The sequence below is a fragment of the Alligator mississippiensis genome, chromosome 1 (genome assembly GCF_030867095.1).
Source record: "Alligator mississippiensis isolate rAllMis1 chromosome 1, rAllMis1, whole genome shotgun sequence".
NCBI lineage: Eukaryota > Metazoa > Chordata > Crocodylia > Alligatoridae > Alligator > Alligator mississippiensis.
Window position 1 is genome coordinate 423824887 of NC_081824.1, and position 19486 is coordinate 423844372.

Genomic DNA, 19486 nt, shown 5'->3' on the forward strand with positions numbered 1-19486 from the left:
TTGGAAAAATTGATACAGATACAATGCACACTGATGGAGTTTATCCTCATTCTAATGAAATAAATTCCTTTGAAATTGGAACTAAACATTTTGAAAAGTAACATAGCTTTTTATAGCATAATGCTTTCATATTAGCACCTATAAAATGTTATGAGTAATATCTGACCAGGGGAAAGAACTTTATTTTTCACTGAATGGAACATAAACAGAATGAGAATAAAAAAGGAAAAAGACCACCAAATAGAGCATACAGTAGAGATTAATTAAATAATAAATCTTTCAAATAGCAGTGATATCAGTATGGAAAAATAATCTGAACATTGTTATCTAGGAAATGTAATATCCAGCTCACAAAAGAAAGGAGAAGAGTGATTATTGGAAAGGGCCAATTTAAAGGAACAGTGAACATCTTTTCACTTAGCAACAGTGTTACTCAGTCCATCTTTCCTCTGAACTCTGTACAAGAAAGAGGATAAACACACATAGAATAGCAAATTAGTAATATCTACCCAACTCCTGTATTATTAACAGCACTGTTACTTTTTTCTGTTTGAAGTTCAAATAGAACTTTTCTGTGACACTCAAAAGGGAATATGTAGCCATCTTGGGATAAGAAAGAAGGAAACATAGGTCCAGATGGATGGCTCCAGATATTTTCAGTGCAGCCTGGGCCTTTCACTCAGTAGCTGAACTAAGGGAGGAGGGGGATGGGGCAGCAGCCCTGGGCAGTGCCTTTGTGTGGGGGTGGGGTGCGCTGAACATGTGATCTGCACAACAGTAGCCAGCACTGCTATATTAGTTGTAGCTGCCTTGAGTGCAGAGATGCCCTATTATGCCTCTCCTTTCAGCGCTAGAGCACTGGTTTGAATTTCTGAAGTGTTCTTGTCTCCTAGCAGTTCAAGAACAGCAATACTTCAATTTGTATTTCTGCATGGTAGTATACTGCTGCAATCTCAGGGCAAGCATGAATATAATACAGAATATTAGTAACATGACCAACATTTCTTTTAAAGCCATTAAACTAGGAACATTGAACTGGCAGGGATCCTCTGGGTCAGTAAGTTCCATTCTTTCCTATCACAGGTACAGTGTCATATAATCCCTTTCATAAGATGGAGCTCAATAAGCTTAAGAACACTTAGGACTTTTGCTCCCACTACTCTTGTTGAAGAACAGTTCCTGAACCTGATTGCTCTAAGGCTTATGAACCTTCTTACAATTTCCAGCCTAAACTCGTTAATGGTCAGTTTGTTAATTAGTTTAAATAGTTCCTATTGCCTACTCTCTTGATCTATTATAGACAGCAGTTGTATCCTCTTTCAAATTTCAGTTTGCTAAACTGAGTAAGCCAAACTTTTGTAAAATAGTCTTTTAATTCCTTTGATCATTCTCATAGTCCCTTGTTGCATCTGTTCATTAATATGGGTGACTGGAACTGTATATGGCATTCTATGTGAGGTCTCTCCAGGGCCTTGTACTATGTACTACTTCCTTATCTCTGCTGAAAACCTTTCCTGATCTATCCTAGGATTTCATTTGCATTTTCAGAGCTGAGCTGTGTTGACCTATCCATATAGCAGTAGTTTTTGTTATTAGCCTACACCTCCAGTACACTTTGTACTATTGAATTTCATCCCACTTCTATTACTGCAGTCTCTCAAAATCATATGGAACTGTCTGTATTTTGGTCCAATCCTCCTTTGTATTGACAGCGTCTCTCAACATTTTTATCATTATCAAATTTTATCCTCATTGTACTAAAGGCTAAAGGTCTTCAGGCCATTGGGCACCCGCTGCCAGCCAGCCTCCCTGTCTTGTGCCCTGGTATATTACCTGGATCGCCTTCCACACCTTGATGTTATGAATTGTAGATGCAGGAGACTGTCCTTAGCTAGCCAGGCCCTTTTGCCATCTCTCTCTTTCCGTCTTTCTGGCCCACAGTATACAGTGAACAGCCATTCCATTATCCACCACCTCTGGACACGCTGGATAGCAGTACAGTTCTGCCCCACAGTGAAGGTCGTTCCATTAAACTACAGAGTGATCACCTTGCTGTCCACCACAGGGAAGATCATTGTGAGAATCCTTCTGAACCATCTCCTTTCACTTGCTGAAGAGCGACTTGTGGAATCTCAGTGTGGGTTTAGAGCATCAAGAGGCACAACTGACATGATCTTCATGGCTTGCCAGTGGCAGGAGAAATGCTGGGAACAAAATAATCCTCACTACATGGCCTTTTTTGACCTACCAAAAGTTTTTGACTCTCAGCCGAGAAGTATTGTGGAGGGTCCTTCTGACATGGATGCCCATCAAAATTCATCACCGTTCTCTGCCTACTCCATGACAATATGGGAGTGGTGTTTCTCAGTAATGGATCTATCACAGATCCCTTTGAGATTAAAATGAGAGTTAAGCAAGTCAGCATCATTGCTCCAGCACTCTTCTCAATATTCCTTGCTGTGATGCTACATCTGACCACCAACAAGCTTCCAGCTGGAACGGAGCTAAACTACTGAATGGATGGTAAGCTGTTTAACCTCAGCCAACTCCGAGCCAAAACCAAGACCACTCTGACCTCAATCATTGAGCTCCAGTATATTGATGATGCTGTAGTTTGTGCTCACTTGGAAGCAGACCTTAGGGCAATCATCAACATCTCTGGAGAATGTTGAGTATTTCCCGTACCTTGAAAGCCATCTCTCGCAGAAGGGTGACATTGAAGAAATCCAATATCGCCTCAAATATGCAAGTGCAACCTTTGGACATCTGAAGAAACGGATGTTTGAAGATCATGACATCAGATCCAAAACCAAGCTCATGGTTTATCAAGCAGTCGTGATTCCCACCTTGCTGTATGAAGCTGACACATGGACAGCGTACAGGAGATATCTGAAGTTGTATGAGAAGTACCATCAATGCTGCCTGTGGAAGATCCTCCAAATCCAGTGGCAAGACAAACACTGACTTTAGCATCCCCCTGCAAGCAGACACCATGAGTACTGAGGTGATGATTATCTGACATCAACTTCATTGGGCCAGCCATGTCATCTAGCTGTCCAACTCCAGACTCCCAAAGCAAATTTTATTTTCCCAACTCAGTTAAGATATAAGTTCAAGAGGAGAGCAGAGAAAGTGCTTCAAAGATGTCATCAAGACCCGTTTTAAAAAATGCAGTGTCTATGTCAACTTAAGGAAGGCTATCACACAGGCCTGCCCCAAATAGAGGAAGAGTGCTGCAAGGATTTCAGTACTTTGAAGCCTCATGACAACTACAGGAGATGGAAAAGCGGGAGTGGTAGAAACAGTGTATCATGGACTGAATCAAGAACACAGTACCACCCACCCAACACGGAAACACATATTTGAGCTGCAGTAGGGTCTGTCAATCCTGGGTGGGTCTCATTGGCCATCTTCAGACACACAGATAAGACAGTCATCCTCAACTGTGAGGGATTGCTGAAGAAGAAGATACAATGAGTGGGACCTAGTGTCTGAGTGTATGCTGGGTAAGCCCATATATGCCTACATGGCCTTTTCCTGGTTGTGGGCATCCACCCTGTCTTTGTGCACTTTGCTTCCCTTCTGGGCTTGCTGTAAACACACTCACCATTTCCCTCACCAAGTGTTGGTCCAGAACCTTGTAACAGCCCTTGCAGTCTTTGGGCTTCACAGCAGCCACAGAATTTCTAGGGCTCACCTCAGCCCCACAGAGTCCTCAGGCTCAGCAGTGGCCTCTTGCAGAATGCCTGGACCCAGCAGTGTTTCTCCCAGAGCTCTGGGGTGCTGTAGCAACTCAAACAGAGTCATTCAGGCTTGCAGCTGCCCACACAAAGTTCTGGCCCTGGTTTCTAGCAGCCTCCCCTCACAGCTCTTCTAGGCATCTTGTCCACTGTCAAAAATAACAGTGCCACCCTAGCCCTGTTGGGCTCAGTCCCTATGCTGTAGACTGCTGCAGGCCCCTTGGGAGCTCCTCTCCTTAAACATAGTAAATATAGGCATGTGCCGTTATCCACTTGTTTAAAGCTACCCATAATTTGATTGGTATATTAAAAACACTTTTTAATGAACCTGCAATTTAATGTGTTAGTCCTTTCATAATTCTGTGATTGAGATTATTTTGATCCTCTAGATTGTGTTAAACTGTGTATTTTGCTTTTGCTTTCATTGTGATAATGAACATTTTCATACCTTCATTTCCATAATCTCTCTTGCCTACATGATCAGTATCAATGTGTTTCTTTGAAAATTAAGGCAAAGTATTTATTTAATTTTTGAACCATCCTTAATTTCTACCCTGCCTTCATTGCATAGTGGCCTCACCTCTCTTCTTTATTTTGATTTATATAACAGAAGTATATTTTTATCTTTCTTTTAATCATCTTTGCAAGGTCAAAATCAGCTCAAATTGGCAATTTTTACCTTATTCTTCCACTGCTTGAGTTCTAAGATACAGTTCTTTTGCTGATCATACTTTTTCCCACTCCATGTAAGGTCTGTACTTATTTTGAATGTGCTTCTTGAGGTATTTATTTATCTAGATAGGTTGGAGCCCTTCCCCGAAGTTTCTTTCCACGTACTTGAAATACAGATTCCTAATAGTTCTAGTACCTTTGGTGTTAAGATATTCTAGGCCTTGTCTATGTAATGTCCTTGAGCTCCTCAGTGTAATTGATTTTACTTACCAGTTCCCTTAGTTTATCAAAGGTTACCCTTTTTAAAATTGAGAACCTTGGTTGCAGACTTTTGTATGTTCTTTCATTTTAATCTAAACTGAATCAACTCTTGATTTCTCAATCCAGGGTTATTTTTTACAATTAGCCCTATAATGTCCTTATTATTTATCCAAACCAAGACTGTGGATGTCTCAAATGTATTTAAGTACTTTCTCTCATTGAACTGGAGGACATCAGCAGTGCCCTCTCTCTTGCCTATGGCAAGTTAGGGTGTTCTTAATGTTTTCAGGCACTGTCCCTGGTCATTGTCAGCAGAGGGTTAGTATGGAAAAATGGGTCCTGGGCAACTGTCTCTCATCCATTCCCCCTTCTTTCCTCCTTCCTTCTTGAGTACAGGCACAGAAATGGAGCAGAGAACTGGGCAGTCTCATGGAGTGCAAGTCATTCTGGGAATCAGTTCTTTAGACTAGCAGTGGACTTTGCTGCTGCAGGGGTCAGGGGGAGGACTTTCACCCCATTTTTTTTACCACTGAAGCCCATGTCCAGAAGACAAAAAATGCTGAATCTGGTGGTAAAAAATGGGGATCATTTCTCCTCCTTTGCCCTCTCCACCCCCACACCCCTCTGAGCAGCAGCAAATTCCACTGCTGCTTTACAAAACTATAATTCCCAGAATGCATGAGTGGTATTGCATCTTGCATCAGTAGTTCATGTTCCTGTTTTGTTGCCCAGGCTTTGTGCTTCTGTACATATAGTTTCATAGTAGCTAGGGTCAGAAGGGACCTGAACAGATCATCTAGCCTGACCCCCTGCCCCAGGCAGGAATGAATGCTGGGTTCACAAGACCCCAGACAGGTGATCATCCAACCTCCTCTTGAATTTGCCCAAGGTAGGGGCGAGAACCACTTCCCTGGGAAGTTGGTTCCAGATTTTGGCCACCCTAACTGTAAAATATTGCCTTCTGATCTCTAACCTAAACCTATTCTCCATCAGCTTGTTACCATTGTTCCTTGTCACCCCAGGTGGTGCTGGGGAGAAAAGGGCTCTACATATTTGATGTTGATCTCCCCTGATGAGCTTGTAGGCAGCCACCAGGTCCCCGCTCAGCTTCCTCTTGCTGAGGCTGAACAAGTTCAGGTCCCTCAGTCTCCCCTTGTAGGGCCTGTCCTGCTGCCCTCTCACCAAGCGGGTGGCCCTTCTCTGAACCCTCTCCAGGCTGGCCACATCCCTTTTGAAGTGCAGCGCCCAGTACTAGACGCAGTACTCCAACTGCGGCCTGACCAGAGTTGCATAGAGGGGGAGTATCACTTCTCTGGACCGGCTCGAGATGCACCTTTGGATGCATGACAAGGTATGGCTGGCCTTGCTGGCTGCGATGTGGCATTGGCAGCTCGTGTTCATCTTGGAGTCAGTAATGACTCCGAGATCCCTTTCTGCCTCTGTGCTTTCAAGAAGGGAACTTCCCAGCCTGTATGTATGCTGTGGATTCCTTCTCCCAAGGTGCAGCACCCTGCATTTGTCTACGTTGAACCCCATCCTATCCTCCTCTGCCCACTTTTGTACTTTGTCTAAATCTATTTGCAGCCTCTCTCTCCTTTCAAGTGTGTCCACCTCACCCCACATCTTAGTGTCATCAGCAAATTTGGACAGCGTGCTTTCCACCCCCTCATCCAAGTCGCTGATGAAGATGTTAAACAGTGTGGGCCTGAGGACCGAGCCCTGGGGTACCCCACTGCTCATGTCTCGCCAGGTTGAGTACAACCCATACACCACTACTCTCTGGGTGTGCCCCATCAGCCAATTTTTTACCCATCCAACTATGCAGGCATCAATGCCGCAGTTGCTTAATTTATTGATGAGAATGGGGTGAGAGAGTGTCAAAGTCCTTAAAGTCTAGAAAGACTACGTCCACAGCGATACCGTCATCCAAGGATTTAGTTACTTGGTCATAAAAGGCAATCAGGTTGGTCTGGCAGGACCTGCCTTTGATGAGCCCATGCTGATTGCCCCTGAACATGATCTCCCCTGCAGGCCCCCCACAGATGTGCTCCTTGATGATTCTCTCCAAGATCTTCCCAAGCACCAAGGTGAGGCTTACAGGCCTATGGTTACTTGGGTCCTCCTTCCTCCCCTTCTTGAAAATTGGGACCACATTAGCCAGTTTCCAATCCCCTGGCACCTGGCCAGATGACCACGAATGCTCATACAGCCGGGCCAAGGGCTCCGCGATGACCCCTGCCAGCTCCTTCAACACTGTTGGGTGGAGGGCATCTGGACCTGCAGATTTAAAAATGTCTGGCCCTTCCAGAAGATCCCTAACTACATCTGCGCTGACTGAAGGCTTGATAGAGCTATCCCCAAGATTGTCCCTACCTCTGGTAGGTGGGATATCCCGGTCCCTGTTCAAGAAAACAGAGGCAAAGAAACTGTTAAAAATATCAGCTTTCTTGTCTGGCGTGGCCACCAGATTACCATTTGTGTCTTGCAGGGGCCCTACGTTGCCTGGTGCCCTCTTCTTGCTCCCAGTACAAATGCTTTAATTGTTTCTTATGGACCACATCCTATGCCTACAGCTGGGTTACACATAGTTTTCTCACTGACTGTATTGCCTACCAGACTCTTCTTCTCATTATTACTTTCTTCTTGTTGTCCATCTTTTTGGCCACTGATATTTCTTTATCCATTGCCATGTTTTTGTTTATCTTATTTTGCACCCTCCTGTGTGCATCTACATGTGCAATTAATGCAAAGCAATACTCTGGAGCAGTTTGAGCTAGAGTAGACTACTCTTGGGTGCAGCGTCTACATGTGCATCCAGGACAGCAGCAATTTGAGCTGAGGTGGAGCAGGCCCAGGCTGGCAGGGAGCACAAGGGGGCCAGCCCTGGGTTCCAGGTGGTGGCATCAGGTGATGGAGGGGCTGGCTGGGGCATGAGGGTGCTGAATGTATTGAGCCATGTGGCTAGTTGGCAGGCAGGAGTTTGGCTCCTGGCTGGCCAGGCTGACCAGGTGCAGTTTATGCTCATGGTCAGCATCTACATCTGTGTTTAATCACAGTAAATTACCTTGGTTAATATAGTACTGATAGTTCCCAACAGTACTATCTTACTGTGGTGTAAATTAGTTTACTGGGGCCTAATACTGTTGCATGGTGATGTTTTGCGCTGCAGTTAATTAGTCTACTTCGCAGTAAAGCACGTGTAGATGCAGCCCCTGTGTTCTAAAACCAGGCCTGGAAATCATGAATCTCTTCTAATCTTCTTCCCTTGTTTCTCTGTTGTAAATCTTTTCTTCTTAATTATTCCATCCTTGATCCAGAGGACTTCCCATAGTGTCACTTATCCCTACCTAAATATAATAAGTGGCTTCTTCCTGCTCCCTTCTGACTCATTTTCAACATTACTTCCTCATCTTGTATCCTTGTTCTTGGCAGACAGCGTACTTAATTAGTCTCTGGATCTTCTCTGATAACAGGCCTGTTGATTCTTCTTAACAAAAATTCCCGAGTCATATGCACATGCTTCTTCCTAGTGTTGATGTGAATCTCTTGTCCATTCCCTTCCATTCTATGTTCATATCTTCCTTTCTGATCTCTCTCACAATCTTGTGTATGTTGTCCTGATTCCTCTTTGGCTCTGGTCCCTGGATATCTCTGTTGTTTCCTGCTTTCTAATTATGGTGCTAGCTCCTCTTCTTTTCTTGCCTGTTTCTCCTCTTCAGTCTCGAGTGCAACAAAGAGACTCCTTAGTTCTATTTCTTCTTAACTAGCTATTTTTTTTCTACATCGGGGTGGGCAATTATTTCAGCTAGAGGGCTACTTAACAAGTTTCAGTGAACTGTTGTGGGCCGCAAGGGTACACCCTTTGTCAAACTGCTAAATCTCAATCCAGTTGCCTTGCCCCAGGTTGCCATCTTGGAACTGGAAGTCCTGCCCCCTAGCCCCTGACCTTTGCCACTGGAAGTCCCTCCCCTTGCCCTGGAAGTACTTTTGTGAGGGGGAGATTTGCTGTCTTGAAACTGGAAGTCCCACCCTGTCACATGGTCCATGGCATGGTGGCCTATGTGGATTTGGTATAGAATTATCTGCATGGCGTGTGAGTTGTACAGAGTCCAACTGCATGCCTGCTTTGCAGACAGTCTGACCCTATGCAGTATAAATATAGTAGTTTCACTGAATTTAGTTTTTCCACAGCCTTTAGGCTGTTACCTAAATTTTAGCCTCCATGGGTACCTTTAAAGGGATAGACAAAATAGGGTTATAGGTCTTTTCCACTTACATTTTCTGTAATTCTGTGAGATTTCTTTTTGTATATTAGCAGTGCTAATACTGGGTACTGTCATGATCAGAAATACCCATGTCAATGATTCTGCTCCTTTAGAAATGAGCCACTACTTCTGGCATGTGGTGAACCAAATTATTGATATTTATAAATTATATAAAAATTAACTGGCATACAGGCTAAGCCTAAGTACATCACTCTGCATATCCCTTATAATTCCACCATTTATCAACATGCTAATAACAAATGACAGTATACAACTTCCTTCTAATTAAACAGTGAGTGATATTTTGGAAAAGCATTGTACGAAAAACAGTTTACATCAAACAAAAATACTGGTTTGGGGGAGCCTTACTATTGCTAAGTGACTGCTTTTAACTCTTATTTTCAGTGGAAAGGTTTCATTTGCTCTGTTGCTAGTTGTCCTGGGTGGTGGTTTGGATTCAGATAGCCTATCCTTAAGATGCATTTTTTTCTAGGCAAAATGTAATATAATTTAAAGAAAATTAGCAATTATATCTTCTGAAAAGATCATTAGGCAGCTGGAGGCAGAGGAAGAGATTTTCCATTGCTCTCCACACTAAGAAATTTTGCAGCCTAAAATACGTTGGTGGTGGGTTTTGCTTTTTCAGACTTTCCTTCAGAACTATTTGATGCTTAGTCAGCTCAAAAGCATGTCGTTTGTATTTGCCTTCAACGTTGTGTGGGATTGTAAATGCCTGAACAGACTTCGCTTTTCTCTCTAAGGCAGACTGTGTACTTTCACATTCTTTACTTTGACTGATTGGCTCTTTTAGATCATGTGAGGGGAGTTGGAATCCTGAGTTGTAGCTTTTGGCACTCCTTTTTCTTTTTAAAGCGCTTGCTCTTTTCAGCTCCCTTGGGCTTGTTCCTGCTCTCCTTTCATTACTCTGATTAGAATCAGGAATAGGCATACACGGGGTTGAAGTGGTGATTTTAACAGGACTGAGATGTTGAAGCAGGTGCCCAGAACTTCAGGATCAAACTGTTATCTTCTAAATTCCATATCACCTGAGAGCCAGAAGATGTGCTTACGATTTGATCAGACTACGAGACGTCCCCCATACAGGAGGAGTAGGATTTTAGCACGTCGTCAGCTCCTGAGTAAAATTCAGCAAGGTGAGTGGCAGTTTTGGGCACTTACAAGTTTCTAGTTGGTACAATATCTGTATGTCAGTGTTTATAAACTAAAAATATATATTGTTAAATTATGACTCTGGCTTGAAATATTAAAGCTGTCAGTGACAGCATTCTCTTGCTGTGCACATTTGCACACACTTATACATACTTACAAAGAACATAAAGATTTATAGCAGTGCACAATCAGTTTCTTAACTATACAGTCCTGTAATCATAAACTTCTAGATAACTTAAATGGTGAACAAGGGACTGAAGTCCATTTTTTCTGGATGCTTGAATATCTTAGTGTCATGATAAGTAAATATTGCTGCATGTAAAAATCTTATGCATGTAATATACTGGATATTCAGAGCAAATGATCAGCCAATTAAAAAAATGAATACTGGAAAAGAATTTGAATAGGCCTGCTCTGATAAAACTTCTTAGGAAAAAACACTATATGATTGTCAGAGGATTGCAGAACTTCTGTTATATATCTGTATAGGTAACTGCAGACTTAACTTTTCATTTTTGTTTATAAATTTACTGAAGTAGTCACTGAAAATGTATTGATTTTCTTTTCCTGAAACCTGCAAGGCAAAGGCTAAATAGATATATACTTATTGGCCTCAAATTGTTTGGTCTTTGTGTATATTTTAAAACAAGTCATCATCAGAACTTCGTTAAGCAAAGGTGAGAAACGTAAGTGAAGAAACACAAGTGTAAATATTTTTACATTGAATGGAAGATCTGTACAGATAGTATCTCTGAGACTTACCATTTTCCAAGGCAGATGAGGACCTACATATGAAGACAGCAAGAAAGTACCATGCATTTTTTTCACCTGTGTGAAGAAATAGGGAACATTTTCTTACACAATTTCTGCCTGGTTCCTGTGGGCTTACTCTAAAGCTGTTTCATTCTGCTAAATAAAAATGGGCATAGAGTAGAGTAACATTATATATATTATAGAGGTTGCCATGAGTTTCTGCATATCAGCAGTTAAATGTAATGGCTAATTTCATCTGTTGTTTTGAAGCAAGATTCTCTTGTATTAGTGGCTGTCAAGCTCTGGAGAAAGGTCAAGGATACAATAATGAAAACCTATTACATTTATGAAGGAACAATACATATTTCATTCGCCAGTGTTTGATGAAAGAGATTGTTTCCGTGGCAATTAAGAAAATTCAGTTGTTTGCAGCACAGTCTCAGGAACTTGTGATGTTTGAAGGATACTGATCCTAGCTGCAGTTCATATTTCAGGAAGGATATTATGTCATTCCATATACCCTGTGTAGACTCCTGATTGAATGGAAAGAAAAGGCAGTTTGTCTCCCTTTGAGTTTACTTGAAACTATATTAGATACTGTATAAGAGGCAACTTAACGTTTTCATAAAGACCACTGATTCAGCTTTATAACAAAGAACCCCTTATCTGCCTCTCCCTTTCTCTTTCTGAACCTGTATATGTATCTATAATACTAAGAGAGTGACGGTTGCATAATAAATATACTAATGTAATAAAGGTCTATGCTTTCAAAAGTAGATGGTGATTTTTGGGTGCCCAATTTCAAATACTTAAGTAGAAACCTGATTTGTAGAAAATGCTGCACACCCTCTCTATGAAAATTTACTGTATTCTGATTATAAATTGACCACGGCTATAAATCAGTGATTCTCAACCAGGGAGCTGCCATGAGATGCCATGCAATCTTAGCACTGGTAGGTGTATAAACATAGTTCATGAGATAAACCCAGCAATTTCAAATAAGAATCCATAGCATAAGAAGAAAAAATTGTGATCTAACGCAAAGAACTCAGAAAGACCAGTAGAGAAGATTTGGTGTATTATTTTCCATTATCAAAACATGAGTGAAAACTGAGCTAGCCTGGAGTCTGAGGGGTGCCTGGAGTCTAAAAAGGTGAAGAACAAACTGATATAAATCAACTTCACATTTTCAGGTTAAATTTTAGAAAGATTGGTTTTTCCCTGACTAAGTCAATAAGTACAGACAAAGACCCTAAACTGTTCTTGCCTTTACAAAATCCCATAGGAGAATCCAGTGACGAAGGAAAAGATGCAAAGGGTTAAATATACTAATACCACTAAAATAAAAACTGCGCTGGGAAAAAGGAGGCTGAATTTTTATTTCGCACAGAAAAATACTACAAGTACAAAAGTAGATCCATTTATAGGTTGATCCTGTGTTTAACTTGAATGTAATTTTGACGTTCATATGGAAGGCAAAAAAAGGTAGATGTTTATAACTGGAACAATTTAATAGTTCCCTTTTAAAAAGTGTTAAGTCAAGTACATAAAAAAAAACAACAAAAAACTGGGGCACCCCAAATCACTAATTACTTTTGAAAATTTAGGTACCCAAATAACTATGTGGAGATGCAACAGCTGAGTAGTTAAACCATGGTCTAGAAATTTGTGTTCTTTGTATCTAGAACAATAGTGCCCTTTTGGCCCACAGGGCCAGATAAGTGTGGTGGGGCAGTCTGTAAGATAGATCAGCTCTGATCACCAGAATTGGGTCCTATGGCTTGGCACCACTCCCTCCCTTCCCTGAGTGCCAGGAACAAATCCCAGGAGCCTGGTATTGCCCCCTCATACCTCTATATGGCAGGATTAATTCCGGAGGGCCCGGCACCTCCTCCTGCCCCAGTATGCCAGAATTGAATCCCAGGGGCCTGGCATCACCTCCTCTTGGCCTCCCACACCAGGATTGGACCCTAGGGTCCAGTGCCACCCGTTTCTGGGCCTACACATTGAGATAAGGTACCTGATCCAATATGTAGGGCATGGGGCTCCCCATGGCTCCAGAAATTTGGCAATGTGGAAAGCTTTCCTGCTGCCAAATTTCTGGACCCCTGGGGAACTCTGTGGGTCAGGTGACATGGTGCCGCAGGCTGGGGTTTGAACATCCATGATCTAGAACAGGGGCAGGGAAAATATGGGCACTAAGTGCCCATGACTTAATTGTATCCTGAGCAGCCCACTCACTTCACTGCCACCCTCCTGCACAAGAAGGCCCTGGCCCTGGCCAACGTGCACAGCTTCCCAGTGAAGCCACTGGTGCCACTGCTACAGTCTCCAGGGGACCTGCTTGGTTTTCCTGGCCTCCAATGGCTCCTCCTCGTGTCCCTGTTGCAGTGCTTGCTCCAGGCAGCAGGTAGGGAAGCTGCAGCTGGATGGGATCATGGGGCTGGGGCTGGCAGGAGCATGGAGCCTGGGGCCCATGCACAGTGGGTCAAAGGCACACAGCTCAGGTGGGCAGCGTGTGGGGTGTGAGGGAGGATGGAAGGTGTGTGGGGGGCCCCCCACATACCCTCTCCCATAGTGTATAGCCCCCGCTGCTGGTGGCAGCAGCAGCAGGTGGTGAGTCCTCAGACTACTCATGACATCCACAGATGAAGCTGTGCACCAGCATGCAGCTTCAGTCAGTTCCAGGAGCTAAATGTGGCTGCAAGCTGTGGAGCTAGGCTGGCCCACCTCTATCACGTGTGCTCACATGCAGCTCCCAGGACTTGGATGCCACCAGGGGGAAGCCCAGTGGCCTGGCCCCACTCCCTGCTGCCATGTGTAGCTCCTGAGACTCCATTGGAAGTGGCGGGGATCCCTGCTCCCTGCTTCCTGGTGGAGTCCAGGAGCTGCACATGGGAGCAGGGAAGGCTGCCAGCTCCATCCTGTGGGGCTTTCCCCTGGTTGTGCACAAGTCCCGAGCACTGCACATAAGCCATGTGATAGAGATGGGCTAGGCTGGCTCCACTCCTTGCTGCCATATTCAGCTCCTGGAAGTGGCTGGATCTGTGCATCACATGGCAGTTGCACCTGCATGGGCCAAAAGCATCCCAAAGGTCCCATTGTCTGCTGCTGGGGGCTGTACACCATGGGGAGGCCATCACCTTCCTTTACACCTCACAAACCCCATACTCCCCCACAGCTTCCCCACATATACACACCCTATGCCCCACAACGTACCCTACACCCCCCCATATAGCCATACTCCCTCACAAACCCCCCATGTCCCACCATACACACATCCACACACTCTCCCCCCTACCCCACACACACAATATAGAAGAGTAAGACTTTATTTTTGAGCTATTATGCAATCACCTCTATATACACTACACAAACTCACAAGTTAGGACAAAATATTTTTTAAATAAAATTAAAATAAGTTATAGTACATGTTTGACTTTTACTATATGATTTGTTTTTTTTCCATTTCCAGGATGGAAATCCTCGTAAGTCCCATCCCTCTCCCACACCCCTCCCCCACACACACATACAAAAGGAATACTTCCAGGGGCAAAGGGAGGGACTTCCAGTGGCAAAGGTCAGCAATTAGGGGGCAGGACTTCTGGTCCCAATATAGCAACTAGGGGGTGGAACACCTGTCAAGGGGTGGGGCTATCGTTGTGGCCCTCAACAGCTCACCAAAACTCATTTAAGCAGCCGTCCAGACTAAATAATTGTCCATCCCTGATATAGATTATACTGATAGTGTGGCACTAGTCTATTCTCTTTAACCACTTTGCCTCAGTTTTATCATCTGGAAAATGGAGATAATACTTATCTTTCTCACAGGAAATTCTGCATGTTAACATTTGTACAGAGCTTTAATGATATAAGGTGTTAATGTGTACCTATATTGCTAGAGTTGCTAGGGCTGTATTACTGCTTACCTTCAACCTTTTATAGGAATCAGAATAAATATGCCACTTATTGGTTAAGTGTACCTCCAGTTAGCAATTATAAACACATGAAAGCATATACAAATGAGAACATACCAGTCTGTTTGTCAGTTTGCATGGATATATCTACTCCTTTACGTTTTCGCTTTTAGGAGATGAAATAAATTAGACTGTTATTTCAATTATTGGGAGCGTTGTTCATAATTTAGAGAGCTCATTTAAGATACGTGCTTCCATTGGCTAGACATATAATTAAACCAAACTGTGCCATCCAGCCTATAGGGAAACATTGATCAGTTGAGGAAGATCAGATTTTGAAAGTGGTTTATAGGTTTTTGTATCAAATGGTTTCTGTCTGTATAAATCCCTCAAAAACATTCCCTTCTTTTTCTGTAATGCCCACAGGAGGTGAAATTATCATATCACTATAAATAATTATATTAGTAATATAAACAACATTATGTCTAGCTTTTGCATCTCAGCTTGTAGATTCTTGTTTATGCTCTGAATAAAATTCTGGTTTTGTTAAATCAATGGGAAAACTTCCACTGACTTCAGAGGGTCCAGGATTTTATTCTCTGGCTCTGCTTTATTTACACTGTAAGCAGTCTGAGGCAGGTCCTTCCTGGATTTTTTTGCGTTGTGCAGCATTGTGGTCGTTCTAAGACCTCAACAGCAGATAAGTGTAGCATTCACTACTGGGCAGAAAGCCAGAATGAAGTTTATGCGCTGCTAAATTCCTACTTAAATCCTATTTTTGGGCCTTATGCTGGTAACTTAGGATCATAGGAAAGTAGGGCTGGAAAGGACTTCACAAGTTCATCTAGTCCAGCCCCCTGTTCGAGGCAGGGTTGTCCCTGACTAAGCCATCCCAGCCAAGTGTCTGTTCACCCCTGGTTTTAAACATTTCCAAAGATGGAAATTCTACAACTTCTCTAAGTAGCCAGTTTCAATGCTTGACCAGTCTTGAACTAGGAAACTTCTTCCTAGGGCTCATGTATGTGCCAGGATTTTTGCCCTTTCTTCATGCGCTACAACTGCATGTTTGTTTGCATGAGCAGGATTTCTGGGCGCTTTAAAAGCCTTTCTTGAGCATTAAACTAAAACTCCTTGGATGTAGTTTAGTTTGGCTCGCTGGAAATTAAAGCGTTGTGCCCATGGATTAATTCCGTGCAAACACAAAGGCACTCAAAGATGTGTAATGAGTGTGGGACCTGGCTTAATTAATTTGAAAACCTTGTACATGTAAACACAGATGCAACGCTGCAAAATAAACCAGTTTAAATTTTATAAACCTATTTAATTTAATGAGGATTAAAACCTGTGGTATGTACAGACATGGATTTTCTCTGCTGAGATCATTGTTCCTACTCCTGTTCCTTATGACCAAGATAAAAACCCATTTCCACCCTCTATTTGCCCTTGAGGTATCTGTGGACTGAAGACTGAAATTAACAAGCATTAAATATTTGAGCCTTGTCTGCATCATCTGTATTTAGCCTACCTTTAGCATTCTGTAAGGAGCATATGGTTTCTTTGGTCTTCCTCTTACTTTTGATGTACTTGTAGAATCCCTTTTTACTGTCTTTTATGTCCCTTTTCAGTTGCATCTCAAATCATGCTTTGGCTTTTGATGTGAGTGAATTTCACCTTATTGATTAGAACAATTAATAATATTTTAAAATTACTCCAGAACGTCTTAGTAGAAGGTTATTTGAAAGTGTTCTGGAGATAATGATGCAAAACTGAAGACACAGGTTGTTTTCTGTAGCCCAGTTCAGCAGATCTTTATTCCTGCTATTTTCATGCTTTTTTGATTTCAAAGATTATAAAACCAGAGTGGACTGTTGTGATCATCTGGCCTGACCTCCTGTAAATAAATTCTTGTTTGGGCTACTCTAGACCCTCTCTCATAAAAAACGCATCTAATCTTGATTTTAAAATTGCTAACGGTGGCAAATCCATTATGCTTAATTACTTTGCTGAATAGAGAGGATCCAAGCACAGACTTAAGTGTAACACTGCGTTAGGGCCTGTTTGAGTATCCTCTCTACTTCTTCATGTATTTTTTTTCAATTGTTGGATGGTAAACTAATAGGTACAAGATTGACTTTTACATTAGTAAACACTGGACTTTTTGGCTGTTTGCAGAAGTTAAAAAAAAAAAAGCGGCACTTTAAACCTGCTGCACCATACCCAGCACATGCCGAGAAGAGGCAGTGCATGCATTGGACTCAGCTTGCCCAACATCTGTATAGATTGGGCACTTTAGGGGGGCTTTTTTGGCACTTTTATCTAATAGCTGATTGAATCAGCTTTAGCTAAAAGCACCAGAAAACCCCACAGAAGCACTCGCCCAATCTATACAGATGCTGCGGAGCCAAGTTAAAGTTACATGCTGCTTCTTTTGGTAAAGCATGTTTTTTGTGGGGGGGGGTTTAAGGTCTGCAAGCAACCTTTATATCTAGGATTGTTTTTTTTACAGATAGCATGCACAAAAATTCCTGACGGAACAGCATAGGGAGTATTAGACTTCCCCTTGTACAATATAAATGTGATGCACTAATACAGTGTGATTAAAATTATTCTGAGAGAGGTAGTTAGCCATGTTAGTCTGAAGTTAAGCAGGGTGGCAACAGGGTGATGCTGAATTGCTCTATGAGAAAATTGAAATTAGGATGCTACATCCTTGTTGCCACGGCATTATTGATGCAACTTTTTTCATCTTTTTAAAGAGCCTTCTGCTGCAGATTTACTTTTTATTTTCTTTATGGTGTTAGTTAAAAATAAACCAAATGAATCATTCTAAGAATAAACCTCCTTAATCATTTCTACAAGAAAATTACCAAAAGGAAGGTAAATTAAGGAGACTGTCATTTTAATCAGTTTATACTTTAAAGTCCTAAATATTCACTTTCTGTTCACCAACTCCTTGAGGCAGAGTTGTGACCATAGCTTGAGCGTGTACATGGTAATTACGTGTCTGATTTCAAATAGGTATTTTCAAAATGTAATCTTTTGATGATCCCTTTTCCCACATAACACTGTTCCTTTCCACAGAATGGAACACATGCCTCGGCATGAAGGAACAGGGTGTAACATGCTTGTGTATGAAGTTACTTCATGAGAATTCATTAGTGATTACTCATGTTTTCCTTAAATAATGTGGTGACTCTGAAGAGTCAGGTGAGTCAGAAAAGTGTTATGCCTTTCAGAGCTCTATATTAAACAGCAGTTCTTTTTTATTTTCTGTTGAACAGCATAGAAGTAAAACATAATGAATATTTAAGACTGCGTGTTGAAAATATTAAGTTGCAGTTATTAAGCACCCAGGGATATTATCATTAGAATGTAGAAATCTGGGTTAAATTTTGCCCTCAGATAGTAATGTTTACCTCTCAAGGAAATCAGTAGGAATTGTCCACGTGTATTTATAGGCAGTATTTGACCCCTGGCCGTTTAGGCCAGTAAAAAAATATAATAGAAAATACAGTAAACTTCTGTTGCCTTTACCTACATTGAGTGATACCTCCTATTGTGATAAGTCAATAATTTCATTAAGCAAAGTATCCTTCCTCTGACTGATATCAAAATATACTGTACGTGTTGAGAGCAACACTTTAGTGCAGCATATAGCAAAGGATTGTAGATTATCATATCCAAAAGATTCATTTTGAATCTTTAACACGTGTAATTGTCTACGTGCATTTATTTTTCTAGTTTGAATAAACCTGAGAGGCATAAACAAACCCAGGTATTCTACCAAAACACTTGTTCTTCTAGGGAAGGTTTATCTAATGCTTCAGTATTGTGGCTAACTTTTATGTGCAGTCCAGTGAGCTGTAAATATTTTTCAATAAGGCACTTGGATAGCTATGCAGAGGACTGTGCATGTCAAGGAGGTTGTTTTTTAAATTTGATATTGTTTAAATTTTCCTTGTATTGTTAACATAGGGAGAATGAATGAATGATTCAGTGCCCCTCTACTTGTTATATATATGCTACGATTAACAGCAAACCAGCCATAAAAATGTTCCACATATAATGTAGAACATTTTCATGGCTGGTTTGTATGGTACCTTAATTTGAATGTGTAGCACATTTGGGGCTGTCCCGGAGCCTCAAACTGGCTCCAGTGCCATCCTGGCACTGGACAGTCTTGGGTCACACAAGGCTTTGGACACCTGGCTGTCAACTTGCTGGTGCAAGGGGAACCTGGGCTGTCTGGTAATTAGGGTGTGATTAGATCTGATCCCCAAATCATGCCTTTTGGGCTGCATCCAGACAAGCAAGGGCATTTGGTTCCCTGGGGAGAGCTAACAGTGGCACACCTTGTGCAGCAGTGTGATCTTGCTGCAGCAGTGGTGCAGCAAGATGATGATCTTGCCACACAGAGCCTCAGCAGTGGAACACAGTTATGGATGGCCATGCTCCAGCTTTGAGCAACACACACTGCTGCAGCGTGTGCCACTCCACTTTTTTTTTTTCCATGAGTTTTTTTGAACCCTGGGGAGCCACAGGACCTTGCAGCATGGACAGCAACTGAACATGCAGTATGTGGCACCGCAGACATGCCTGTGGCACTGCATACCACACGGCCACATTCATTTGGACATGGCCCTGATGTCCACGTATGTCAAGGCAGGAGGAGCAATTGTCAGGATTGGTAATCAGATCAAATAGTGCT

General features: G+C 42.3%; 1 protein-coding gene across 6 annotated transcripts in view; it reads left to right on the forward strand.

Annotated features, from left to right (window-relative positions):
• Positions 1–19486, forward strand: part of STARD13 (StAR related lipid transfer domain containing 13) — a 514731-nt gene that overhangs the window by 326917 nt on the left and 168328 nt on the right. The window contains exon 1 of one of the 6 annotated variants that reach the window (XM_014595357.3): positions 9759–10092. The exons of the other annotated variants lie outside the window; for them this stretch is intronic. Within the exon in view, the coding sequence (XP_014450843.1) occupies positions 9924–10092 (169 nt within the window). The 5' untranslated portion in view covers positions 9759–9923. Of the gene's footprint in view, positions 1–9758; positions 10093–19486 lie in introns of those variants that run through there. 6 annotated transcript variants of the gene reach the window in all.